This window comes from Rhea pennata, chromosome 10 (genome assembly GCF_028389875.1).
Source record: "Rhea pennata isolate bPtePen1 chromosome 10, bPtePen1.pri, whole genome shotgun sequence".
Lineage (NCBI taxonomy): Eukaryota > Metazoa > Chordata > Aves > Rheiformes > Rheidae > Rhea > Rhea pennata.
In genome coordinates, this window is record NC_084672.1 from 22,286,976 (window position 1) to 22,314,589 (window position 27,614).

The 27,614-nt window shown below is 60.9% G+C and overlaps 1 protein-coding gene across 1 annotated transcript in view; it reads right to left on the minus strand.

Moving 5' to 3' along the window:
- CCDC33 (coiled-coil domain containing 33) overlaps positions 1–27,614 on the minus strand; it is a 45,583-nt gene that overhangs the window by 5,896 nt on the left and 12,073 nt on the right. The window contains exons 5-18 of the mRNA XM_062584047.1: positions 22,266–22,438; positions 14,350–14,480; positions 12,323–12,432; positions 11,778–11,879; positions 11,602–11,693; positions 11,389–11,485; positions 10,429–10,580; positions 9,131–9,191; positions 8,233–8,362; positions 7,899–8,026; positions 7,748–7,819; positions 4,301–4,432; positions 4,024–4,124; positions 2,154–2,658 (exon numbers count right to left, since the gene is read on the minus strand). Coding sequence (XP_062440031.1) covers positions 2,154–2,658; positions 4,024–4,124; positions 4,301–4,432; positions 7,748–7,819; positions 7,899–8,026; positions 8,233–8,362; positions 9,131–9,191; positions 10,429–10,580; positions 11,389–11,485; positions 11,602–11,693; positions 11,778–11,879; positions 12,323–12,432; positions 14,350–14,480; positions 22,266–22,438 — 1,986 coding nt within the window. The remainder of the gene's footprint in view (positions 1–2,153; positions 2,659–4,023; positions 4,125–4,300; positions 4,433–7,747; positions 7,820–7,898; positions 8,027–8,232; positions 8,363–9,130; positions 9,192–10,428; positions 10,581–11,388; positions 11,486–11,601; positions 11,694–11,777; positions 11,880–12,322; positions 12,433–14,349; positions 14,481–22,265; positions 22,439–27,614) is intronic.

Below are 27,614 nucleotides of genomic sequence, written 5' to 3' on the forward strand. Positions count from 1 at the left end.
CGAGGCTTTGCCCCGCCGCGAGCCGCGAGCCGCTGGGTGCCGGCAGCTGGCTCCCCTCTCCTCGGCTTTACCGCCGCCGACTCGGAGCTGTTCTTCCGCTCGGACGGGACCTGCCCTAAGTAGCGCATCCCTGGGTGAATATTAAGCCCTGCTCTGTGGTTGTTATGAAGATGGGATAAGCTCCAATTTGCATATCTGAGAAAAATTGTTGCAGCAGCTTAGGAAGATCAGAGGGAAAAATTCCCTTGTTGTCTCCCCCCTCCTCTTTTTCCATAAAAAAAGCTCATGAAATCATCGGGAGATAATTAGCCCTTCATTTGCTTTTCCTGCCTTCCCCATCCATGAGGAACGCTGGTCCAAGGCGGGGGAAAGACTGAGCCGCCAGCCTGCGCGGGGCCGCCCGAGAGAGGCGCCGCTCCGGGCTGGGCCAGCGCACACAGCATCCCCGTTGTCCCATGCAGCGTTTCCTGCAGGAAAAGCTCGCTTTTTGGCTACCACGGAGCCTCCTGAAGAAGAGGAGCAGCAGCATCGGCGGGAGAGGGCCGGGAAGGTCCTGTGAACAAGCTGAAAGCCAGAAGCTGCCGATGCAAATTCACCCTCCTCAATCCGAAATGGGTTTTAACACCCACATCCACCCTCAAAACCTATCTAGGCTGAGAGATTGGTTGGGCAACTTAGAGGTTGCTTCTGCTTTCACATGCAACACGCTTTCCCCAGAACTCACAAAATCCTGAAGACTTGCAACTGCCCGCGGGGAACCATGGGGAGATTTTTTTTTTTTGCCCCCAACTCCTCGAGGCCGCCGGGGCTCCTCTCGCAAGAGCCCTGTCTCCCTCCCTGACGCCTCCCACGAACGGCTGCAAGTAAGCAGTGTTTTATCTGATTAAACTGCCGCTGAACTCCCTTCCCGCGACGGCGAGCGGGGAGGGAGGCGTGTATATTAGCCGAAGCGTTGCTATTCAATTTGGGGCTTAATTGGATTGTATTGAAAAGCAGTTAATCGCAGCGGAGTTCAGTTTTAATAGAGACACCATGTCGTCCGCTCCCGGCCCCGTCAGGACGGCGATTTTAGGGCGGCCGATTGCCATCGCTACCGCGTCGCGGGCCCGGCTGCCGGCTGCCGATAGCGTATTGAGCGGGGAAATAAAAGCCGGCAGATTACACGAGTAAACGCCGCGCGCCGACAAGCTCTCCGCGGCGCTCGGGCACCGACCCCGCTGCCTGCTCGGGCGAGATAAGGCTGCAGAAAGCCGTCACTCCTCGCCCGCGGGGGCCGCGAGCCCTCCCGCTTCGCTTGCATGTCGCTGATGTTTCATTTTGCTCCATTAAAAAAAAAAGAAAAAAGAAAGAAAAAAAGAAGAGGGGGAAAAAAAACGGTGGGATGACTTTGAAAGCAAATTCCGGCGGCCTCCGACGGAGGCAGCTCCGGGCTCGCGCCGCTGCCACGTGCATCGGATGCGGGTGTGGAGCGGCGGCTTGCCAACCGCCGCCGTCCCGGCGTGGTGAAAAGCTCCCCGAGCGTGAAAACCCGCCCTCAGCGGCTCCCCTCCTCTTCCTCCTCCTGGGGTGGGTCGGGGCGACCCGAGGCTGGAGTCAGAGCTGAAACCCCCCTCCGGGGACCTGCCCGCGCCAGTTAAGCACTGCCGGCGCCAAGAGCTCATGAAATCCAAGGGGAGGTAAATTGCCCAATCCTTAATCTCCTCGAGAAGTGAGACACGCGTATCAGCTGGATTCGTATGAGCTGGTTTAAGGGCCTCTTTTATTAATTGGCTTAATCTCGTGCTGCGGGCACCCCCGGAAAGGCAGCCCTTTCCCGCTGAGACCGGCTCCTGCGGGCCCGGGGAGCCACCGCGTCCGCCTGCCCAGCTGTCCCCAGGAAGGACAAACCGAGCGTTGCAGGGCAGACGACAGTTTCCGTCCGCCCCTTTGATTTGCAATATTAATTTTGGAAAAATAAAACCCTGCACCAGCTTTGCTACCCTCTCGCCTGGAAGCTTTGCCCTCCGGCTCGAGCCTTGCAGCCCACCAAGTCCCCGTGGTCCCCAAACTGTCCTTCTGCCCCCCCCGCGCCCCGGGGGCATCCGTGCCCCTCTGCAAGCCTCCTCTGCTTGCAGAAATCCTGCAGCTCAAAAGAAAAAAAAATCGTTGTTTACCCTTTCCCTGCGGGAAGCCCGAATCGGTGCTCTCAGTCTCTCCGGGGGATTTTTAGAGCCGGAACAGCTCCCTGTTTGGGGAATATTTAGCCAAAGCAGCGGCCCGCAGCGGCAGCGGCGCTGGTGCTCGCCCGGCTGCGCGACGCTAGATGGCACTCGGAGATGCGGCTGCACGGCGGCCGGGCCGCTGGGAGCCCGGGGGTGCTGGGGCTCAGCACCCTCGCTCCCTGCACCACCCCTTCCCCTCGCGTCGCCCTCGGGCTGCAGCGGGGCCCGACGCTGCCGGCCGCCCCATGCCGCCTGCCCCAGCTTCCAGCCGGGCTCTCCCCATTCCAGCCCGCCCGGCGGGTTCGGGGCTCCGGCTGCGCGTTCGGGCTCTCCCCTTACACGATGCAGCTGCTTGGACACAGGCGGTGCCGGGAACGAAACGCCAGCGAGGAGAGAGGCCGTTTCCGCCGCCCCCCAGCAGCCCCGCAGGCCGCCCTGGGGCTCGTAAAGCCCCACGCTGGGCAAAACAGGACCAGCCTGCGGGAGCCGCAGAAACATGGGCGAGGGCAGTGGGGAAGGAAACACTTGAAAAAGCAACAAATGGCTGCAGAGATGGGAGAAAACTCCCCCGACTCTTTAAATGCTGCTCGTAAATTATTCATCGCCTGGTTAAGAGAGTCGCAGACCCGTTCAGCGCGAGGGTCGGCTGATCCCAGCGCAAACCCCAGGCTGAACCTCCCCCTCCTCGCGCACGCCGCTTTATTTTCGGCTTCCCCGCTGTCTGATTTAGGGTCACTCCCGATTCCCGGGGCTGTCGGGAGCTGAGACACGCAGGAGCGTGCGAACGGAGGAAGGGGCTCGCGTTAAAACCACCCCGGCGACCTCCTGCGTGCACGCCGCCACCTCCCTTGAAGCCGGCGGGTATTAATGCAGGCGGAGTGACAATAATTGGCGCTTCAGGGGGGAAGAGAAAAGCAAAAAGGAAGCAAATTGGGCTGTCACAGGTTGGGGGGGAGAGAAGAAAATCCTTGTAGCGGCAATTTTCTGTGCAAAGAGCAAAACTAAGCGTTTTTAGCCAGTGAAAATGGCCAGCGGGAGCAGGGTGCTCGCGCTGCTCGGGGCGAGAAGGGCTTTGTGCAAACCGGAGGCATCTCCCTCCCCCCGGGTTCAGCCTCCCTCTAAAAGCCGACCGCTCGAAACCTCTTTGCGACGCCTCCCGCCCTCCCCTCGATTTATCGACGTTACTGCCGCCCAGCAGTGACTTAGGGCAGCGTATTCAGGGCAGGTCCATTTGCAAGCGTGGAGAAGGCTCTTCCGGCTGCTCCGGAGCCCCTGAGCAATTCGGCCGACCGAGGATGGCAACGCGCGGCTGAACCTGTTGCGAGCAAACCCTCCCCTCCCGATAACGGGCGCCGGGGCAAGCCGGTGCTGCGCGGAGAGCCGGGGTCCTCAGCCAAAACTGCTGGGGAAGAGCCTGATCCTTGTCCCCGCTCCCCTGGGGAAGCAGCCGGCGTAAGGATGCACTCGGGCTACGCTCCCCAGCGACCGTACGCACCAACGCGTGCCGCCTTTCCCCTCCGGCCTCTCGGCGACGTGTTTCCGCACAGCACCGCGGCGCGGGCCGGGTTATCCGGCCCCGGCCACCCGCGGGCCCCGCTGCCCGGTTTGCGCCTGGCTTGGCCCCGGCAGCCCCGCGCGCTTTTGCGATCCCTGCTCCGCACGCAGCGTAGCGCGCTCCGAGCCAGCACCGCAAACCCTCCCCCAGCTCCCGCTCCCGGGTATTTAATAAGCCGAATTGAGGTTTAACGACCTGTTATTTTTAAAGCCAGATGGCTAAAGCGCAGGAAGACATTACTGCCATGAGGGCTGGTTTTCAATTCACCCAATAGCTCCATTTATCAATAGAAAGGGTTGGAGACGGGGAGCAGCTGCCTTTTCTTTTTCTTCTGGAGCAGAAAGGTATGAGCCGGAGGTGCCCGGGGTCTAAAGCATAATGCGGCGGTAATAGGAGAGAATTTGCTAAATGGATTCAGGACCGAGCAATGAGATCGAATCTGGCGCATCTCGGCACTCCCCGTCGTTTCGGCGCGCGCTGCCGCCGCCGCGGCGCCCCCGGCTTTTCCCGGGCTCCCGCGCCGCCCGCCCGGCTCGCAGCTTACCCCGACGGGCACCCGCAGTGGCTCGTCCTGCGCAGGGGGCCCGGGCGGTCCGAGCGGGAGCTTCCCGAGGGAGGCGGGATCCAGGCTGGGGAGAGCGGCGCTGCCGGATGGGCTGAGGAAGGTATCCGGCCTCTGCAAAAGGGAGAAGCACCGGGGCGGTTTGGTATCGGCGAAGGAGGGCACGCGGCGCCCGGGCCTCGCGGCGCCGGCAGCTCCCGGGAGAGGAGGGGGACGACACGAGGAGGGGGACGCAGGGGCGATCCTGCTCCCAACCCTTCGCAGGACACAGCCAGCCTCAGCTGGCTCAGCAGATGCTGCCGGCAGCTGTAACGTGATTTCGCCGCGCTCCCGTTCCCGCGCTCGGCCCCGCGCGCCCCCCTCTCCTCCCGGCCGCCCGGGTTTCGTAGACCGCCGCCTAATCCGGTTAGAGGGGCAAATCGGAGCTAATGGAATAACGGCCGAGTCCCGGAGCCGCCGTCCCCGCTTGGGAAAAATCACGGCCGAGAGACCCTCGCTGCGCCCGACTCCGTGCCGGCGCCCGGCCCGGCCTCGTTAGCTCCCGGGCTCCTAATTCAATTAGCACTCATGGCGGTGCTCCCCCGGGAGCCGCGGCGCACCGGGCATTTACCGGGGCTGCCAGGAGCGCCCGCAGCGCCGAGCGGTCCCGGCCTCGACCCAGGCGGCACGAAGAGGCCCAGGCAAACGCAAAGCCGCTTCCCCTTGCCGACTGCAAAGATGTTTTTCCGCTACCTCCACCCCCCCCCGTCCAAAAAAAAAAAAAAAAAAGGAAGGTTTGATTGCTGGGTTGGCACGGTGACAATTTTTACACCACCGAGCCATGACAATTTACGCCAGCCGCCAATCTGCTTGTGTTTTTAAATGGCAGCAATTACATAAATTAAGGCTGTTTAAGCAACGTTATGTCCCGCCTGTTGCTTTCACTTTGCCTGGGAAAAAAGGGAAAAAAAAAAAAAAAAAGGGAGGAAGAAGAAAAGCTACGTTCTGTTCTTGCCTTCACGCCGCGGTTGTAAGAGGCAGCGCCACAGCAGCGCGGGACGGGCCAGCGCGGCTCGATCCGTGCCGCGGAGCGCGCTGCGGGGCCGGGAGCTAAGGGGCGCCTTCCGCCAAAGGCTCCCCGCTAGCGCGCGGCGGGATGAAGGGCGGCGGCGCACGGCGCTGCCGCTGGGCCGGGCTCTGCCCCGCGGGCCGAGGCGCCGGCAGGGCCGTCCGCGGCGGGCAGCGCTGCTCCAGACCCCCTCTTAGGCGACGTGACCGGGGCCGCTCGGCAAGCACCTGGCGGAGCCCGGAGGTGACCCCCGGAGGCCCCAAGTTAATGCACCGCTGGTGCCAAGCAAGATGAGGTCGGGCCAAAATAAAGCGCAAATTAAAGCCAATTAGTAAATAGATGTGCTGAATAAATCTGCTAGGATTGAAGCTATCTGCTTTCACGGCACCGGGGGAAGCACCGGCTGCTTGCATCACGGTGCCGCCGGAGCGGCACGGTCCGGGAAAGCCCGTGCCGTTTGCACGCCAATCCCGCGGCTGGGTCAGCTTGGCTGAAGATTTTCTGCTGCAACAGCTCGTCACCAACAGACATTAATTCGCTGAAACGCGTTTTGCTGCAGGCTTTGATTGCTTTGTGTGTTTTTAGCGTGAAACGATCAAAGCCTTTTGTCCTGTGCACGCTCCGAAGAGAGCGTTCCGAGAAGGCGGAAAATAAAGCAAGCCGGAGCATTAGGTTTTGTGACAAATCCAGAGATCTTGGCTTCTTTATGCGAGCTGGCGAGGAAACTCAACGGTGCCATTTCGGAACTTCCCGCGGGATAACAGGGCGCCCGTTCGCTCGGCCCGGGCGTCTCTTGGCTTTTAAAGCGGCTGCCATCCAAACCTCGTCCCCTGCGGCTATTGCAAACGTAGCAGGGCAGCGGCGGCGATTTTTGAGATCCTGAGGGAATACTGGGGGAGGCTCCAGTTTCCTAGGAAGCGCTTATTCCCTGGAAGCCTTCCCGCTGAGCCAGACGCAGGGGCATCGAGCTGAGCACCCAAAGCCCGGCTCAGAGCGGTTCCAAGAGCAGCCGGGGCCCCGTCAGGAACCGGGAGGGTTCCCGCAGGCGGTGCAGGGCGGCGTTGCTGCCGCTGAGCCGCCGAGCGGCAGTGATTTACGCCCGGCGCTGAGTGGTTTGTGGAATGCAGATGGCCCAGGGTTTATTTAGCTGTCGTCTGTTTAAAAAAAGCTCAGCCAATCTCAGTTATAAATTTTCAGTTTCCTATTGGGGGTGGGGGGGAAGAGAGACTGAAGAAACAAGAAGAGCAAAAATTCACTTGTCGAATCTGCTCTCTTTGGCCGTCAGGCTGGGGAGAGCTGTAAAACGGTGGAGAGCTGCTGCTGGGATGGAGAGGAAGGGGGGAAACGGCCGGTGATGCTTCCAGCTCCCCGGACAACCTTGTGGAAAAAGGCTGCCCCAACCCTCGTGCAGCCTCGTGCAGCCTCGCCAGCTCAATACTGGTCTGTATTTGCCTCCCAACGCTTTTTTGGCCCCTTCTTGCTGTCCCAAAATGTCCTGGGCAGGCTCATGTATTTGGCACAATATGGGCTCCTCTTCTTTGGGAAGCTGCATCCATCCAGACAGGATTGGGATCCGCTGTTTAGGATTAAGCCCTGAGCAGGGTAACTGCACATTCAGCTTTCTGGCTGCCTGTAAATGCTGGGGCTGTTGGGGGCAGACGAGGGGCTCCGACCAGGACTGACCCCTGCCTAGCCACGAACCCCTCCTCGGCCAAAAGCGGCTCCTGGGCAGCCCCTGGCCTATGGCGCCTTCCCCCTAAACTGCTTTATTTCCAGACAAAAACTGATGAGAAGAGGGGGGAAAAAAAGAAAAAAAAAATATTACCGCTCCCAGATCAAAACAATAATCAGCTAAATGAATTCCGCAGCATTTTCCCGCATGACTGCGAGTGATAATTTAGTGCAGCAGCCAGCTGGAAGCGAAAGGATTAATTCTGCACTTAGTGACACCCCCGTGAATAATTCATCACACGCTGACCCCCCTGGGCAATCACTCCAAAGTGCCCCTCCAGCCGGCCCCGGCCCACGGCACGGCTCCCTGGGGAAGGCAGCAATGAAATCACCAGCGCTGCGTCCAGACCGGTCCCAAATTAACTTTATGCATATTATGTATACGTGTATATAGATTTTTTTATATATATATATATATATATTTTTGCAAATGGGGATAGAGAGCAGGGTTTGGGCTCATGCCTGCAGTAATTAAATGCATCGGACCCCGGGAGCTTGTGGACGAGCCAGGATTTGCGGCGCACAGGGGCAGGATGGGTGCTGTTTCCCGCAGCGCCTGGCTTTGCTCTCTTCCCGCCGGGCAGCTTCGACGGCAGCGCCGTAGCTCTCAAGAAAACCCTCTTCTCCCCACCCGCCGCCCAGCGCCTCACCTCGGATCCGATGAGCCGCAGGCAGAGCCGAACGGTTGGAGCCGCCCCGGCCACGGTCTTCAGGTCAGTGCCCTGCGGATGCAAACCGAGGCGGAAGAGGGTGCAGGCAGCACCCCGCAGCCTGCGCCGGCCCCCCGGCCCGGCCGCCTACCTGCACGGCGAGGCCATCCACGCGCACCCCGCTCCGGCTGCCCTCAGCCGCCAGGCGCCGGTAAAGGCCGGGCAGCAGCGGCAGCACCGAGTAGCCCAGAGGACCGAGCGCGCTCTCGGCATCCGACACTGCAAGGGACGCGAGCGTTGCTGATTTTCCAGCCGGGACGCCTCTCGCCCACCGCCGCGTCCGCCCCGGCACCTCGCAGCCCGGCAGCCCCAGGGCCCCAGGCTCCGCGGGGGGAATCACCACGCCGCCGCCGCTCGGCCACCCCCCGCCGGCCCCGGGGAGGACGGAGGACATCCCTGGCCGGAGCTCCAAGGGACGCACTCACTCGCTTTGAACGGGTAATACTCGATCACCAGGGCGGCGTCTTCGGAGAAGATGGTGGCCCCGTCTCTGCCCTGGAAGAGGAAGGTGGTATTCCAGGTCGGCTTCTCCGGGGGCCCAGCCGGGGACGTCATCTTGGGAAAAAGGGGAAAAAGCAACCTCCAGGTACGTTTTCTCCATGTAGAGAAATGCTGAGACAGGTAGGAGGAAGGGAAGAGCGAGGGAGTAGAGGAGAGCACAACCTGCACGGTGGTGCCACATCTCCTCCCCGCTGGCGAGGAGCTCGTGGGCACCAGCTGTGTTCACGCTGGGGGACCCGAGCGGGGAGAGGGGCTTTGCTCCAGCCTGGAGCCCGCGGATGAGCTGGTTGGCATGCCAAAGGGAGCAGGCCACGAGCGCGGGAAGCCGTCCCCGTTCCCCGAGGTGGCTCGGCACGCGGCCGGGTGCCTGGCACCGCCGCGGCGCTCGTTGGCGGGGCGCTAGACGTCTCCCGAAGGCCCGCTCGCCGGAGACGCGCTGCTGGGCTCTCCGTGACGAACGCTGGCTCCAGACCAGGCGCTCGGCTCCTGCTTTCAGACCGGCGCGGCGGCAAGCTCCGGCTGTGCCTGCTCCATTTCCCATCCTCCCGGCCGGGGCAAAGACCGCGCATCCAAGGAGCCCATAACGACCTGTAGCAGCAGTGCTGCCCGCTCCAAGCTTTGGGCAAGCCTGGCAGGAACGCACCAAAGTGCTTTTTAAATATCTTGGCCTTTTGAGAGTGCCAGAGGTCAGGCTTGCAGAGTGGTTTTGTGACAGCATGATTCCTGAAAGGCTGCTTAAGCGGACAACGAGGTTATCCCCGGAGCCAGCCACTGTCACTTGAAATGGCAGCGGTCCGTCACCGGGAGCAGCTGCTCCCTTGCCTTTCGGGCCCACGCTGGGGACCGTGCCAGCTCGCCGAAGGTCAGCATTAACGCAGGGTTCCTGGCGTCAGGAAATTATTGACAGCAGCCCTTTTTAATGCTGTTATTCCATTACCCACTGCTCAGCCAGCGCTGCCCGGCAGGGACAATATGCAGATCAGCTTTTCTGCATCAGCACATTCACGTTTCTCCCCAGGTCTGGACAGGCAGAAGTAGCAACCACGGGGGTCTCTCTGCTCAGGTTTGGGATGCTGACATGCCTTACGTGCCTTGGAGACCCTCGCTGGCGGGTTAACAAGCCGTCCGGTCTCTAATAGCAGGGTGGCATGGAGCCAGGGTACTTCAGATCCTGAAAACACCTCCATGACTTGGGTAGCATCAAACACAAAGATGGGCAAACGGTTCTGCAGCCCGTGCTGGGTCAGACAGAGCTGCTAATGCTGGCTCAGCCCTCTGATCCTGGGTTTCACCACAGCTTCAGCCGGGATTTTAGCAGCTCTCCTAAGGGATCCCACCAGCCTCCACCTGCACCTGGAAGCCCTCGTGCAAGCTCAGGTGCCACTACCTGGGGATGGGCGAGCACGGCACCCGGCCGGCTCCAACGCGACCCAACCAGGGGCTGCTCACAGAAGCCTGAGCAAAGGTGCCTTCAGCACCTGCAGCCTCTTTCGTCCTCCCCCTGCTCCTCTCCTTTTCCAACCCTCGCAGCTTCGGCACTGAACCTGCACGCCAACCCACACAGCCTCAGAAACCACGACGCTGGGGATACAGAGCTCTAAAAAGCACCAAATGCCACCTCCAGTTCCTTTTCCTGCCGTCGACCTGTATAACGAGGCACCGTGAGCAAGCGCTGTTTCTAAACTCGGCCAAGTACCTAAAAGTCCAAGCTCACAGGCAAATTTAGCTCGCAGACCGCGTTTGGCTGCCCCCGTGGTGCTCGGCGCAGGCGCCAGCCCCTCTTCTCCTTGCAAAGCCACCCCTGCGGTGGCAGCGGGGCCAGGAGCCATCTGCCTCCAGGAGCCAGCCAGCCTTCTTAACCCCTTCGCAGCCGGGCTGGCACGGCACCATATCGTTACTGGAATCCCTGAGCATATTAATCTGAGCCCTGACGGCCGGAGACCTTGAGCACAAGCAGCTCCTTTCCCTGCCAGGGCTGGGTTGAGGCTGCCATGGAGGTGATGGGAGCTGAGACTCCAAAACTCATCTCGCTGATGAGCCAGGGGTGGGGGGGGAGGGGTGAGGAGCCCGCCGGGGAGCAGCGGGGCGTCTCCGGTGGTTCTGCCCCGCGGTACCGTCACCCGCGCCGGCTGGGGCTGGCGGCGCAGGGGGGCCGCAGCGGCCTCCTCGCGGCCAGCTGGAGCCCCGCTGCCGCGCGGCGCCGGGCCATCAGAGCCGCCGTGCTGATCCGGCCCGACGTCCTGTCACAACGCCAGCCTGTGCCAAGGGCCACCTGGAGAAAGACAACAGAGGCAACGGAGGGGGAAGGCGGAGGAGGAGGAGGAGGGAGCGGCCTTCATCCGTGGCTACAGCGGCGCTTTGCTTAGCGGCCTGGCAGACGGGCACGTCTCCGGGACGAAGGCTGATTCGGAGCCGCCGGCGCGAGCGCAGAGGCTGAGGTGGCCAAGCCCGCAGAGGTCCTCCGGGAGGTCTCCTGCCACCGAGCGGCTGCTCCGAGCCCCGGGGCCTCCGGCCCTGAGCGGGTGCCCCAAGTCGGGCCGGCGGCCGGCCCGAGCCGTCGCGGGCGCCGAGCCGCGTGTCCAGCCGCCCGTGTCCCCCCGCAGCCTGCGCCAGAGCACCGCGGACGGCGGAGGCGGGCACGGAGGGGGACAGCAAAACGACGATTATTTTAATGAAGGAAACGCGCTAGTGGTTTTTATGACAATTCGTAGCCTAGCGGGCGCTCTGGTATTCGGCCGCCCCCCCCCCCCAAGTAATATTTTATTTATAACGCCCAGGAGAGGTGCGGGGGGCGAGCGGGGGCCCCTCGCCGCCCGCCCCGCCGCCCCGGGGGCGGCTCGACCCGTCGGCGGGCGGCCGGCGAGCGTGGGGCCGCGGCCGTCCCGGGGCGCCCTTCGCTCCCCCCCCACCCCCTCCCCCCGCAAAATTTTTGATGATCTGAGGAAAACAAAAAACCGGCGCCCCCCCACCCCCCCCGCATGATGTATACCCCTTCCGAAAAGCTCGCGTTTCCGTGGCAACGGCTGTTTTGCGGATCTGCGCCGCCATGGCTGCCGCCTCGGCCCGCCGGCGGCCCTCACCTGCGCGCAGCCCCGGCCGGGGCTGAAGTCCGCCGCGGAGGGCGCGGGGAAGGCGACGGCGGTCAGGCCGACGGCGGGCCGCTTCGCCATGCCGCCTCTGAGGGGGGAAAGGCGAGGGCGGGCGGCGCGGCCGGCTCCGCCGGAGGGGCCGCGAGGCCGAACGCGGCCGCCGCCGGCCCGGAGGGCCGCGCTGGGCGCCGCCGCCGCCCTCACCGGCACGCGCGGCCCTCGGCGACGACGCGGGCGGCGGCCACGAGGGCTCCCGGCGGGGTGGCCAGCGGCGCCGTCATGCCCTCCAGGAAGACCTGGGCGAGGGGGGCGGGAGGCGAGCGGGAGGCCGCGGGGCGCCGAGCCGGGGGGCTGCCGCGCGAGGCCGCCGCCGCCCTCACCTCCAAGCCCGCGTAGCCCACGCCTGCGCAGCGGGGGATGGCACTGCCTTTGCGGACCAACGTGACGTACAGGCTCGTCCCCGCCGGGTCCCTCTTCCTCGGCTGCAGGAGGACGAGGAGGAGGAGGAGGAGGAGGGAGGTCGGGCCGCGAAGCACCGGCCGCCCGGCCCATAACCAGGCGGCGTTGCTCTGCCGCGGCCCGGCGCTGCCGTAACCGGCAATAAAGCAGCAACCGATAATTAAAGCTCACTGTCCCCCGGCGCCTTCCCAGAAAGATCAATATAATAAATCCTCGTGCATTTAAATATTTAATCGCCCCCCTCCCCAATCTCTGTGCAGTGCGGGGAGGGAGGAGGAAACCCCTTTCCGCCAGCCGGCGCGAGGGAGCTGCGTTTCAGCGAGCGCGCAGCGAGCCCGGCAGCTCTCGGCTCCCGCCCGCGCTCCCGAAGTCGCCGGAGAAGTCGCGCCTCGAAGCCCGGGGGGCGACGCCGGGACGCCCAGGCCGAGGGGGAGCCGGCGCCGCCCGGGGCCTGCGCGGTACCTACCAGCGCCAGGCGGCAGTGGTAGCGGTGGAAGGGCCGGAGATGCCGCACCGGGAGCCTGTAGGTCGCCAGCGCCTCTTTGGTGCCTCCGTCTGCCACGGTGAGGGCCAGCGCTGGAGGGGGAGAGCGGCCGTCAGCGGCTCGAGCGCCCGCTGCTCGGCCCGTGACAGGTTTATATGCACACGTGTGCGCAGGCACGCACGCGCGTCTCGAGGAGCGCTCGAGTTCAGCTCCCCGCTGCCTCCGCGGGGCTGAGGGCGAAGCCCCTGAGCAACCGGCACGCGCGTAGCACGCGTGTCTATCTAAGCAGCTAGGGTTTGCCACGGACCCGTCTAATCCGCCTCCCCGCCTCCTTCCAGGCTTCCCGCAAAACGCCCAGCCCGTCTGTGCCGGGCGCCGCTCGACGCGGAGGACGTGACCCGCGGCCGCGCGGGCCCCCCGCGCCGGCACGGCACACGTGCCCGGCCTCTTCGCGTCTCTGTTTCTTCCCTTGCTTTAATGCAAACGGGCTATTTAGCGACTCCGGTTTCGGGCCCGGCTCAGCCCCGCGCTTGACGAGCACCAGCCCCGGCCTTTTGTGGGAAGGGGAGCTGATGGAAGGCGCTGCCGCCCTCCTCGCTTTGTGCCGTCAAGTCCTCGTCTCCCCTTCCCCCAGCTTAATGATAGACGGGAGAGACGGGAGACTTAACTCCTGCTTGGCCGACGCAGCGAGACGCCCCGGCGCGCGCTCGAGCCCGCGGGAGATCCGGCAGCGTGGCCCCGAACTCGGCGTGCGCCCGCGGGCGAGCGCCGCGTCAGGCGCGTCCCGCTCTCCCCCTCGCTTTCCCGCTCTCCACCGGCTAAAGCACCTCTGCGATGGGAGGCAAAAACCGGGAGGACCCTTCTGTCCCCGCCGTCTCCTCGTCCCTCTCCCTGCGCCTCCCGCTCCGGCCCCAACGTGGGGGGATCGCCACCGGCGCGGCGGCCGAAACGGCGCCGTGGGGCAGCGTCGAGGCCCGGATCCTGCTGCGGAGCGAACGCCGTGGGAAGAGCCTAGGGGAGAGCGGAGGCCGCGGCCGGCGGGGAGCCTGCGAGCGGGTCTCTTCGGGCTGCGAAGCCTCCTTGAACGGGTCGCGACCGGAGCGCTGCCCCAGCTTGCTCTCCTTGCGCAGGGAGGCCGTGACGCCGCACCGCAGAGGGGCGAAAAGAGGGTTAAACCCGCGCGCAAAGAGCCAGATCCGCACGTCACGGCGCTCGGGAGGTGCCGACGCTCAGAGGCTGCCGGTCCCGTGGGGTCCCTTTGCCGCCCTCGCCCTCTCTCCCGGTGCAGCGAGAGGCAGGTACAGCCAAGTACATCAAAAGCTCCTCGATTTCATTTGGGCCAGGGCCTAATGGGATTAGGCCCGACGTTAAGATTGGCTCCCACAGTTCATTTTGCAAGCGTCTGCTTATAATCGAATCCCAGCCTCTAATGCCGCGAATGTTATTACGGTCACAGACTTAGCAGCCCCGCGCGGGGAGGAGCGGCAGCGAGACACGGGCTCCAACCATCGCTGCGGCAGGGAAAACAGCAGCTCAGCTCTGAGCGGAAGAATATGCGGAGGAGAAGAGGTGCCTAGGTCAGGACCGCAGCAGAGAAAGGTCTGGGGTGGCAGAGCTGCTGTGGGGCAAAGCCACTGGCTACCAGGCCTTCAAGACCAAAGCTCATCATATGTCACTAGTCCCTCCAGATCCAGCATCCCCTTTCATGCCATCTCCTGCAGGATGCTTCCGAGGACATGCAGAGCTCAGCACCACCATCTCCCTAATCCTGCAGCTCTACATCTAAGGTGGACATTTCTCCTGCTCCTTCTCTGACATGCAGCAAGCTGCATGGGGCTTGGAGCACACTTGTCCCTGCTGAAGTTGCCCAATACTTGGGTGCTGCCCAGGGTCATCTGGAGCATGGAGTCCCCAATACTCATGTCACACCAAAACGAACCTCTGAGGAGATGAGCCCCACTCCTCCCACCCCTCTGTCTTCCTCCCTCGACGGTCTCCACAGGTCTCACCTTCCCAGCTGGCATCTTCAGCATCGATTTCCACTGTCACCTCCTCCTCCCATGTAGGTGAGTAGGTGGGCTCCGAGGATGCATGGGTCACCTGCCCCTTCCGCTGCTGCTCCTCATCTCTGATGGTCTTACTAGGAGAAAAAAGAAGGCCAAAGAGGTTATTTGATGAACAGAAGAGAAATGTCGTTTCACACGGACCTGCAGGCGTCTGCCAGGCCTGAGCGCTGCCCGGGCGGCTGTTCCCTCCCTGGTGCTGTGCACGCTCCCTGCTGTCTTAACCTCTGCCTTCCCCTCGTGAGGACATGGACTGACATCCAAGTCTATGGGAAGTCCCTGCTGGGACTGCAGCCCCTCTGTCAAAGCAGATGGATGCTGGCCTAGGACCTACGTTCCCCCGTCATCACCGTGAGCTATTTTGCACACTTGCAAACCGCGAGAGATGTGAACAGCCAGCCCAGGCACCTAAGCTGCCTTTGCGAGAGGCGAGCACCTCGCAAAGCCTCCATTCAACCGTGGGCACAGCAGGCAGCAACAGCCCAGGCTCTGCTCGGATTTTGAGAGCTCATCAGTGTACCGAGTCAGTGCGTGCTCAGCTGGATACCTGCTCCCTCCATACAGAATAGCTGGAAAACACTCAAGTGAGAAGCCAGAAGGAGAAATTCAAGCAAGCATAGAAACAGCAGCTTCTGGCTGCCATCCCACAACTGCTCGCTCCGGGCTTGTGCGCAACAGGATGGCTCCCCAGCACAGACCTGGCCTGGTGTTGGGTCAGACATGGGCACACAGCTGCTCTCCTATAAGGTTGAGCCACAGCAAAAGACACTGAATGAGAAAAATTCTGCTTTTGCTACAGGCAGCTATACCAGAAAAGGCTAATCATTCTCATTTCTAGATCACCTCCAGATTTCTGGTGATTTTGTAATTGGAAAAACAGGCACGGAAATAAGCAGAGAATATGCCAGCCATGGCCCTCTGGAATTTCTCAGGAAGCTTTTGGGGCAGCAGCAGTGGATGTAAATTGATTTTCTATTAATTGAATATTTCCTCTGAGAAGCATATGCTTTCCTGAACAGTTCAGAGACACTGCGAGAGCACAGATTTTCCTTTCCTTCTGTGACTTTGGGACAAATGGCAGCAAGCACCGACAGCCCCAGGCTCCAAACCCTGAGACCGGGCTTTGGGGATGCACCCCAGGTTCCACATCTTCCCTGCAGGGATGGGGAGCTGGTCCCATGCCAGCCCCGTGCCCAGGTCCTGCCTCATGCCTCTTCTCACCCCCTCTCCGTGCTGGCATCCCGCTCATCCTTCCTCCTCCACCTAATCCTGCCAAGCCCCTGAGCCCCTGGCTGACGGGGTTTGCTTCCTACGCGGCCCCTTTCATCCTAAAGGCTAGCTCATACTCCGGAGGCTAATTAGCTGGCGGTATTGATGAAGAGACAAGAAGGAGGCTGCTGGGAAAGCAGAGAGAAGATTGAATGTTAACGACCGCCATCGTTAAACTCGGGCACATAACAAGCCTGAGCAATAATTACTATAGAGTTAGTGGTCGCAGCCCCGTGTAATTATTCATTTGTGCTGCTTATGTCTGACGTGCCACAGGGCGCACTTTTGCAGACACCGCGCGGGGTCCTCACCGTCAGGACTGGCTTAGGCCATTCCTCTGACTCATTTAAATCACACATGTGCAGGACCATCAGTTACTCATGAGAGATGAAAAAGAGCAGCTGGTGCTGCACCGACCCATCTCCAGAGGTTCAGACAGCGGCAACACAACTAGCATGTGAAGGCCTTAGTCCTGTCTTCTAGGCAGCATCAGCTAGTGGGGAAACTGAGGCAGGAAGCTAGGCTAACACCCCTCTAAAAAAACACAGAAAAGTCCGAGAGTCTTCTACTGGGCACCTTTCTGAAGAGGGAGGTCAGTCCAGGCCATTTGACTCACAGATGTAAATAGTGTCATTCAAGAAGCTTGAATGGACCCACGCAAGAAATATGCCCAGCTTGGGCAGGTCAGCTCTGGCCACAGCTGATACGCTCCTTCTGATCTCTTCAGTCTGCTTCAGACCAGTACTTCCAAGCCCTGCACTCTCAAAGCATGCTCCTTTGGACATTGGCAGGCATGAGTTCGGAGGCTGGACAATCCTTCTGGGGTCTCTGCCTCTTTGCAAGACACTTTATGCATCTTGGAAGCTGTTGAGACCACGATTTAGTCCCACTGCCTGGTGACACATGGTGCCCTCAAGCCTTCTCCATCCCCAGTCTCAAGGTGATGGGAGAAGGTGGTGTGGCATCAGGCAAACACAGCAGATGCATCAACTCTGCAAACCAGTTACTCTGGACATAAGGATGATAAAGTGTCCAGAGCTGGCTCCTCTAAGAAAGCATTTACTGGAGCACAGCCAATATAGCTCTTAGAAAGGTTACTGGAGCATCACAAGAGCAGAGCGCAGATGCTTTCTGACCCCCAGGAAGTTTCAATGAGAATAGCACCAACCATTGGAGAAACCCAGATAGGAGCTCTGCTCTAATTTGGAAACAGAAGCCAATTCACAAGATATAAACTAACCCCCTATTTGCCACCTGGACAAAAAGCAGTTTTGGAAGTGCGGAAATACCCCGTGATCTATAGAAGAAAATCCATCACAAACTCTGCTTCCCTTCTCCTCTTTTGCATCTTGCACCAGTTTTGCTTCAAGAGCCTAAGAAATAGTAAGAATGAGCACCTGCTTGCAGCACTGCACACCACCAGAGCAGCCACGGCACACGGGCAGGCCACGCTCTCAAAGCTGGAAGCCAGAGCCTCCTGCTCTGGTGGAAAGCAGACAATGAGAGTCTTTCCAGCTCTAGCTGGAGCTCCAGGTAGTGCACAGCAGTGCTGGGACTGAGCCAACTCTTCCTAGTGGTATAAGCCAGATGGGGGGATGGTTACTCCTATGAGACAGACCAGGGCCTGTCCTTGAGACATCCCCAAACAGCTCCCAGCTGTGGCTCTGCGTCGATCCCCTTCCACTTCTCCCTTGCAACCCATCACCATTTCCACACACCTTCCTCAAAGCTATCGGCTGATGAAAGTTTAATGACCACGCTTCTTCCAAGCTATTCGATCGCTCTCCTCCATCCCCCCTCGCTGTTGCAGAGATCAGTTTAATGGAGTTCATGGCTCCCTCCCACCATGCCAAGGGCAAGGCTGCTGTGGCCCAGCTCCTCCTTTCCTCCTATCCAGCATAGTTGCTTCTGCCTGCAGGATGAGGCATGTGGCCACATTGCCTGCCTAATCCTGGCCTTTCCTCTCACTCCTCTCCTTCTCCACCACTGCAGAGTGCATTTGGCCAGCACATCAATAATGGATGAAGGAGCACTTCTCTCCCGCCTGCTGCACAAGGCCAGGCTCGTCCAGGCCGCAGCTGCCCTCTTGTCACGGGGGACATCATGCCCTGCTGTGCTCCTCTACTTTTTCCCAAGTACCCTCAAGTACACCCTTCCCTAGTGAACCAGATGCTCTCTGCAAAGCCCACCTGCTGCAGTGGTCCACAGGAGATAAAGCCACATTGGCTGGGTCTGGCAGGTAGGAATTAGCAATGTGCTTGCACCATTCTGGGGGAAAATCAGCTCGCCAGTAATGAGCTCTGTGGGGGATTGCTCCAGGAACAACGTGCTCAGAGTCCGAATGAAGCCAGACCTTGGCTGGGGGGTGGGAGGAGGATGGGAAGAACAGTCTGCTTGGGGCCCCCTTCATTATAGACTTGCCTAAGGATGAGAGAGTGTTCAAAAGGAGCTGTGAAGTGGCGAGGGGAAACAGCACAGCACATGGAGATGTGCTTCAAAATCAAATCAATGGGCTGGGAGCAGGCAGGAAAGGAGAAGAGCAGAGATGTTTTGATGTGCCCTCCCTACTTCATAGGTTGGACCAGCCAGCTTCTGCTGCACCAAAATTGCTCTAGCAGGGCAGGAGATCTCTTCTCCACCTCCAGCTTTTCCAGGGAGCAGCGCTTCTGTGAAGAGCCATCTGCAAGCAAAAGGTACCTTGCTATATAGAGTCATGACCATAGGAAGGTGCGCCGTAGGTAGGGCATGGTTGGGACACACCAGAGAGATGCTCCTCGGATGAAACATCTACCTGAAGCACGAGCAATGCAGAGAGCCTGGGTGGGAAATGGCAGCAGTCCACAAACCCTGTTGCATTCAAACAACAGTATAAGGGTCTTGCTGGCTGTGGGTAAGAGTGGTGTTGGCTCTACCACCAGCATGAAGAAATGCAGTTGGAAAAAAAGTGCTGCTAGTGGTGTTAGCCAGGACATGGGCAGAGCAACGTTCACATCCTCGCCACAGCTCTCCCTGTCTCCTTCCAGGGAAATCACTTAGCTCTGCCATGCAGCGGGATTAACCAGCCACCCTACGTTGCAGGTTGGCGATGAAAGCTAAAGACAGACGCCCTCAGGTAGTTATTATACACAGTATCTAAGCTACAGTGCTTGGGTACGCACATGACAGCATCGCTCCAACACCCTGCTGAGCAAGGCACCCGGGGTAGGCAACAAAGGGCTTGAAAGCATCCTCTGCTCGCAAGTACTCGGCGAGGTGCGCGGGGCCCAGGTCCCAGTTCCCGTAAATATTTATTCAGCGCTCTAAGGTATTATCTCTAAGCGGGGAGAGGGTTTCGCTGAGGGATAACATTCCAGCAGAGGCAACGCAGCGGTTCAGCCGCATCGTTCGCCAAGCAGAAAAATCAGACGCGACGTGCCGTGGTTTCCAGAACCGAAACCTGGGGCTGGCCAGCCTGCCTCGGCGAGGCGGTCTGCACGGCGCGGGCAACACTGACCTCCCTTATACCGGTCTACTAGCGGGCGCTGAGCCCTGCAGGCCCTCATGTAGTTCAGGCGACTAGATACACTGCTGGCCCTTCTGATGGCACAGGCATAAGGCTGATTTCTGATTCAAAGTGAAAAAACATCTCCCACCACCTCCCCACCACCACCACCACCGCACTGCAGCTCTCCTGGGACTCAAAGCTTGCAGGAACACCATAATCCCTTGGCTCCCTCCCCCAGGGCAGAGCATCCCGGCTGCAACACACCACAAACCACGCTGCTGCCTCGGCCAACCCGCGGGGCCGTAGGACTGCAGAGTCCCTCAAGCACCGTCCTCCAGGCTTGAAGCACAATGGTGCATTCAGCAGAGACCTTGAGTTTCTTTTCTCTCTGCGCTGAAGTGCCGGAACCAAGAAGCGAGAGGCACTTTCACCCCACGCGCGCCTCCTTCCTTAATGGAGAGGCGCCTTCCGAAGCGGGCTGCATTGTGCCGTTAATTGCAAACACACCTGGCTCCGGCGTGCCAAGGTCACTCCTGCATCACACCAGCAGCAATTCATCTCGCGCACGTGCGTGCTAGGGAGTGAAAAGAGCCGCACGCTCGGCCCTTCTCCGCTGCACGGACGGAGCAGAGCCCAGCACAGCGGGAAGCTGATGCAGATCAGCAAACTCACGGGTGCTCTTACAGGCAGGAATCCGGGGAGACTTCCACAGTATTCAGCAAAAGAGGAGCAGACTCGGGGGCAGCTTTCCCCTTGCAGCTGAGCCACTGCCAGGCCTCCTGGACCAGGCTCTATAAGAGGCTGTGAGGATGAGTTTATTTTTGAGGGTGGGGAGGGAGAAATAGTCTAATGCTTGGTCACAGCCACCCAAAATGATGGCACTTTGAAGGCACTCTGCAAGCGGGGTGCTTGGTAGCACAGCATGGCTCAGCTGTGTTTCTAAATCGGCTTGCAGCAAAGAAACCTCCCCGCTGCACAGGAGACCCTGCGGAGGTTTCCCCGAGGGACACGGGTGCTTTTACACCTCTGTCACGATGGATTTTGAAAAAATTCCAATGTCCTTAGGCACAAATGCCCATGCACAATTGCCCCACCAAAGCAGAGGCCACTGCCAGCTATATGGTGGAGACCAAGGTCAGCAGTGACCTCAGACCAGCAACCATGAAGGCCTGTTGAGGGGCCACGATGCTTCTTTCTGCAAGGAGCACAGGACGGTGGACAGGTAGCACAGAGGACCAGCATTTGGCCCATCTGCAGATCAGCAACAGCTACTCCTGAAGGCTCGTGCTACCCATCCATCTTATGTTCAGGCTGATTCAGCTCTCCTGACCAGTGGCTGGGGTGGTCCTGGGCTGCTTCGCTGGGAAAGTCTGACACCAAGTCCCCACCAGCACATCCACCAACCTCCTCTTCAGAGTAATCACGTTCACTGCTCAGAAATCCACCTTTGAACTGCAACATGCAATTCTCCTTAAAAAGCCAGCGCCCCGTAAAACAATAACCGATTCCCTTCTGCCTTGACGCTCTCACTATGGTTACTAAAAGGCCCCTCATGTGTCCTGCATCCTTAACGCCAGCAGGGCTGGCAGGCCCCGTCCCCTCCTCGCCATGCTCCTGCCCGCGGTCTCCCGTTCCCGTGGCAACGCGCTGATGGAGCGGCATCAGGATGCAGAGAGAGACGCAATGATCACACGCCACCCTCGTGCTATCGTTTAGGATATTGATGTTTAAATCTCCTGAGATTAGCCGGGTATAATTGCTTTATGGAAATAGAGACAACTCCTGTGGTGGAGTTACGTGGGCTGTTGGGGCGAGAGCAGGCCCTTGGTTCGCACTTTGGCAGGTGGAAAAGTGCTGAAGGGGCATCAGAGGGGCATGAGCTCAGATACCTTCTCCATGGGCAACAGGGGCCATTGGCAGGACCGTGCTGGAGATGGGCAGCGGAGCAGCTCCTCCAGCCTGCGTGGATGGACATGTGGTGCATGGGCTCCTCCAGCCTGGCACAGGTCCCACCAGCCCACTGCAGAAGCTCACCTGGTCATTCCCACATCTCTGGAGGAGCGTCCAACCCTGCCAGGGAGCCACCAGTGCCAGGCTGGAGTAAAACGGGGACCTCGGCAAGAGGAGGACAGACCTCCTCTCCAAGGTGCAAAGGGACAAGCCTTTGCCTGATGGGCTCAGACCACCAGCAACCCCACACATACCCTGGCCCCATAAAGGACGGCATCCTCTCTCCCACGAGAGCCAATGCAGACACTTGGGCTGTGGGTGGGGGGACCATCAAGCTCTCCAACCCACATGCCAGCTGGCTCCTGATGGCCTGTAGACACCAGTTGGTGATGGCTGATGAAAGCCCATCGCCCTGCAAGCGGCAAAACCAGCTGCACAGAGGCAGCCGAGGCAGCTCTGTGCCCCCCCCCCCCCGCCCCGTCCCTGCCAGGCGGCACCGAATTTGCTCTGCCCCCTGGCAGGGCTCTGGGATCCCACCTAGGCACCAGTGCTAGTGGAGAGCGTCCTCCCTCTTAGCGCAGACCAAAGCACGGCCAGCTAATTGAGTCCCCTGGCACATGCATAATGCACGAGGAGCCAACTTCTCCTTACCCCGGCATCCTGTTTTATTTATCAAAACGCTCTTTTATTTATTACAAGATCAGCTCCAGACCCAGGCAGCGTTACCCTGCGGATTCTTTGACATCATTTTATACTTTCAATATTACCAATACTTTCTTCCCAGTGCCTCCGTAATGCAAAGCGCCCCGTCCTCTGGGTTCCCCGGGGTTGTCCGATGCCTCTCATCGCACCGGCGAGGAGTCCCGGCTCCTCTGTCCACACCGAGGTCCTCTCCCGGCCCAACACGCTCCGATTGCCCTCCCTCGGGCTGCGAGGGGGCGGAGGGCAGGTGCCTTCCTCCAAGCTGGATTGGCATCTGGCGCGATGGCAAGGTTTCAGCCATGCCAGCACGAAGGCTGGACCTCAAAGCGCAGCGCGGGCAGAGACCTGGGATCTCGTGACGGCCACGCTGCCCTCGCCCCTTGCCGCCGCAGAGGCCTCTGCTGGCCCCGCGGGCTTCGCTCCCGCCCGGCCGGCCCCTCCGCGAGCAGGTACTCACACGAGGACGTACGGCCGCGGCGCCGTGCCCGCCCGCGGTGCCGGCAGGTTGCTGGCGCCGTGCAGAGTGACGGCGATGACCTCCTTCCCCGCGCGGGCCACGTGCCGCCGGCCGGCCTCCGGCGCCCGGGCCACCTCCTCCTCCTCCTCCTCCCCGGCGGGGGACTCGGCGACCTGCCGGGAGCGAGCGGAAGAGACGTCAGGTCCCGCGGAGAGCGGATCTGCCGCGGTCCCTCCCGCTCCACCCGGACCCCCCCCGCCCCCCCACCCCAGTCACACCGGGAATTTTTGCAATTTAAGGCACTCTGCAGGAATTGGGATCGCAGCCGAGCGCCGGGCAAGCGGAGGAGAGAGACGGCTCCCGCCGCCCCCGCTCATTAATCCGCGCCAGCTGATGTGATAAGACACAGCGGAGGCGCAAGCTGCTGTTTTTCCTCCGCGGGAGCAGGGGGACCGTCCCCGAGCGGGGCGCAGCCCGGCCAAGGAGCTCCAGCCCAGAGGCGGCGAGCAGCCGCCGAGGCGCCTACGGCGCGGCTTCGGTCACAAGCGGCACGAACGCGGCGGTCTCAGCTCAGCCCCACGCGACCCCGTCTCGCAGGCGCGTGCCGGCCCGCCGCGGCCGCCCCGAGCGCTCCGCCTGGAAGCGGGGACGCTCCCCGGCACCCTCCGGCCCCGCGGCCGGCCGAGGCGCTAACGAAAACCCGACCGAAGCCGCCTTCGTTTGCGAGTCGAGGCGGCGCGGGGCTTTGCCCTCAGCCTCCCCGCCGTACCGAAAGCGGAGAGACTGACCCGGAGGAGGACGGCGGCGGCTCCCCGGCGCGGCTGGCAGGAGCCCGGCGGAGGCTCAGCCGGCCCCCGTGCAGGCGCGGGAATCCCAGGTCGCGTCTCCTGCAGCCGGTTGCACTTGCGATGGTGCGTTTGCTCCTCAAACCCAACGTGCCCGCCTGTCCCAAGCCAAGGCCAGCAAAGTCCTAGCCCTCCCACGGCGCGCGTGCTTGCTCGGGGCCCCGCGGCTCGCCGGCGCCGCTCGCTCTTCCCGCTCCGACGGCCGGCCGGCAGCCGGGCTGCAGCCACGGTTCCTCTTCGGAGACCACCGAACAGGCAGAACCTGGGAGAGCAGGTCCCTGGGGCGCGGAGCGGGGAGGCTGCTGAGCACCACGCTCGCCAAACCTGCAGCGCCCGTCGCGTGCTGGTGGCCAGAGCTTGCGGGCGGCCCTCCGAGGGGCTGCAAAACGCAGCAAGCAGAGCCCTGAGCAACCCTTCGGCCGTGGCGCTGAGCCCAGGGCTTGCAAGGCGCTTCGCCTTCGCTCGCGTGCCCTTCGAAGCCGGGGAGCAGCTTCTTATAAACCAGCTGCCCTCTCCGAAGGGGTTAAAACCCCATCAACGCTGCAGAGACCGCAAACCGCTCAGAGCCGCGCGTCCGTCCTTCCCACCGCAAGGGGTTAAAGCAGCTTCACCGGCCGAGCGACTACCCCCTTCCCGCACCCCCCGGGGGCTTTTCAAAACCCTCCCGTGCAAATCCCCTCCGACACGTGTCTTTGGCTCCAAACTCTTTAATGAGGGGCTCGCTCATCCTAAGCCCTCTCCACGTCTCCTCCGGCGCCGTCTCACTTCAGCGGAGCCGCTGGGATCGGCCTGGCAGCTGGCGAGGTGAGCGCAGGGTGAGCCACCCAGCTACGGGTGACAGCCACGGAGGGGGGGGGGGATCGCCACCCCCTGCCCGCCCCGGCCACGGGGGTAAACATCACGCAAAGGGCAACCGCGCTGAGCTGCTTGCTGGTCTCCCCGCTGAGGAGAAGGCAGAAAGCGGCGGGGGAAAGAGCGTGAGGCATTTAAGTGGTTTGGGGGAAAAGAAGGCTGAAAACATGAAAATAACTGAATTTCTTCCTTTCCAGATAGAAAAAAAAAATCAGATAGCTACAAATGTTAACCACTAGGCTAAGGCCCAGGCAAATACATCACAGTCCTTCCTAGAGACAGAGAGAGATGCTAAATTGCACTCAAGTCTCATTTTGCAGGTGGAGAAACTGAGGCACAGAGAAGGCAGTGGCTTTAGCCCAGGTCTGCTGTGCAGCACGGAGATTTGTTCCAACCCTGGGATGGGGCAATCTCCCTCCTGCTCCTGCACGCCATCGTAGCTCAGGCTTCATTTCAGCTTCGGCTTCTTCGCTGTGGGCTTCTGCACTCCCTTATCGAATTACTATCTTAGCAATGTTAATTTGTGGGTTCACCTTGCAGTGTCTCGCTCACGTGCTCGTCCCCCCTCCCCCCCCATCCCCAGATGACAGGTCTGCAAGCAAGAAGGCATCTTCACGGTCACCCTGAGGGCAGCAGAGCTGATCTCCAGAGTGGAGATCACCTTCCTCCCCACCCTGCTATTCTCCGTTCTTGCTCACGAAATCCTCCAGGACGCGAGGTTGGGTTGCTGTGCTCCTCACTGTCCCACACCTCAGCTCCCCAACACCTTCCTAAGACGTTTTCTAAATGCATCTCTGGGAAGGAAGGAAGAAGAGGTTGGGAGAGCACATATATCAGCACAAAAAAGAAAAGCGTGATTCCCTCCCCCTGCATCACAACGCCTGCACCCAGGGAAAGGAGCAGCAGGGCAGAAGATCTCTCCCTGGGGAACCCAGACTCCTTCCAAGAAAGCATCTGCTCAGGCTTTGGCTCTGCCTGTCCCTGCAGCAGGATACGGACATTTCCTGAAGACCCGAGCACGTTGCCAGCCGTCCTGTGGCAGCGCATGGCCGGATGCTTGTGCTCTGCGTCCCAGTGCCAGCGGCCCCCGGACGCGCCAGGCTCCTCATGCCGGACAAGGACTGGTGCCCGCAGCGAAGGGCTGTCGCAGCAGGATTGGGGAAGCCTTCGCGCACCCACAAGCCTGGGGGAGGCATGTTGCATCTACCCTGGTGCAGCTTCCGAAACGAGGATGACGGTTTCCTATTTTGCCTGTGTTAAATGCGGCACAAGCGCTTTCTTGAGAGCCCCAGATGCTCAATAAAAGCCAAATCCAGGGGAAACTCAGCCAGCTAGACCAACGCATCCAGAGAGACGAGAAACAACCTTCAGGCCTCGTTCTTAATTACAAAGGAGACAGCGAAGCTCCCTGATGGGGTCCACCAGAGGCTGCAGCAGAAGAACCTCAGCACCTGCAGCGACGAGGCCAAGATGAGCTGGCTGGGCGAGGAGGAAGGAGGGAAGAGGCACACAACCCCAGGCTTCTCGCGTCCCCTCTTAGCCACGCTAATTCAGCTTGCCAGGGAAGGCACCCAGGGACACAAATGAATTTCATTAAGGGTTGTTTTCTAGTAGGGTTTGGGAGACTCACCGACCCAGCTTAGTTTATTGATCAGGCTGGGCTGGCTATAACCAATTAGCAAGATGAAGCTGCCCAGTACCAAGAGTCATTTAACTTATGGGCTCAGCAAGCTGTGATGCTGGATCAGTACCCCGTATTTATAGCTCAATTTCAGTGGGGGTTTTGGGCATTTTCCCCCATTTTCTTTCATCAACTGCATAACAGAAATCCTGAGGCCACCCCCACCCCCACGAGCTTTCTTAGTGCACATCTTTGCAGCCATCACTCGTATTTAAACACCCCTGAAAAACCACGTGTGTTTTACTGCTGGCAGCGGAGCTGCAGCACGACAATTAGCAGGGGTTTTAATAGAAAATTCACGAGCAGTTAAGCTAAGCAGAACTCAACACGAGAACAAAACATTTCAAAAATAGCAGACATGAGCAATGTCAGGCTTAGCAAACAGCTCCGAGGAGCTGGTACCCAAAGCTCTCAGTAGTACTGTCATCAGCTACAGAAAAATACAGCTGCTGCTCAAAGCCACTGTAATATTTCTCCAGAAAGGAGGGTGCCTGTAATTCCAGGTAGAGCCCACGCTTGTTTTTCCATATCTTAGTGCGAAGGAAAACTACCCCGCACCTGCCAAACCACGCGCTCTCGAGGAGGAGGTTTCAACTGGTGGCTCGTGGAGCCAGAGGAAGAAAAAAGTCCACGTCCCTGCGGGGTCTTGGAAAGAGGATTACGGAAACCAAGCTGGTGTCAGGGGCTGGACCCTGGGCAGGAAGCTGGGCCAGGAGCCTCCGCCAACGGGGCTGCGGTACCACGAGCCGGCGGTGGCTTTGGCCGGGGACATGGTGACACGGGGCCCCGGTGACACGGGGCAAGCCCGCGGGAGCCCCTCTCCGGTCACAAGAGCCGCCTCTGCGGATGGAATAACGAACGCCGGCGCGACGTTAGCATTGAAGACGCTTCCTCTGCCGCCGGATCGATACCGGATCCAGCGCTGCACAAAACGCCCCTTCGCCGACTCCAGCCCCTGGGACTAGCTGGGGTCACGGGTCAGGGCAGCACCAGCCTCCTCGTTTGATGCCGCGCCGAGACCTGGGGAGAGGGTGCCAGAGGCCCGGACCCACCGCACGGCCCACGCCTGCGTTTCAGGGGGAACCCAGCGCGGATACGCCCGCATCCGAGCGTGCTGCTGGGACTGCAGATTGCCTCTCAGCAGGAACACCGCTGGAAGCCGTCGGCTTTCCCGATTCCCGCGGAGAGGTGGTTTGGCTCGGCTCTCCCCCTCGAGCCCCGTCCTCGCCAGCTTCCCTCCGTCCGCCGAGCCGGTCCTACCCTCGCACCCGCTCCACGGGAGCACGGATCGGGTCCCCGGGACGCCGACGCGGGGTTAAGCTCCCGCTGGCCCCTCGGGGATGTTCAGAGAGCTCCGCAGGTGCCCCGGGAGCATCGCCGGCTCCGCAGTCGCTCCGGTGTCTCAGGCACCGTCCTGCTCGGGCGCAGCTGCCGTCACACCTGACCCCCAAGCAGCCCATAAAGCGCGCGCCGAACGCTGAGCATTAATTATTCACACTGCAGACCTGCCGGTCGCGAGGAGGCTGATTAATGGTGCCTGCGCTGCCGTCGCCGTAATTTGTTTTTCTATCAACTCTATCATCTCTAAAGTAGCACCAGGCCCAGCCAGCCCCTCCGCGCACAGCCGAGATTAAATTGCTTCTGGCTCGAGGATGACACCGCATAAATAGCCTCGGGAGCCCAGCGTTTAGTTCAGCCCCGGCCAGAAGCCGGCGCGCTGACCTCGATCAGCGCGACGCGGGCTTGAGCGGCGTCGCCATCACGGGCGCTCCCGCCCCCGGCTCGGCCTCGCCGGCCATCGGTTCAGCCGCGACGTCTCCTCCAATTTCAGCGCCCCGGCGGGTGGGACGGTGCGAGGTCAGCAAGGAGCGCGCGGGGCCGCGGAGGGGCAGCGCCCGCCGCCTCGCCGGGCCCTGCTAGCGCTGCTCAGGATGCTGCCCCTGCACCTCCTGCATCACTCCTTCCTTTGAG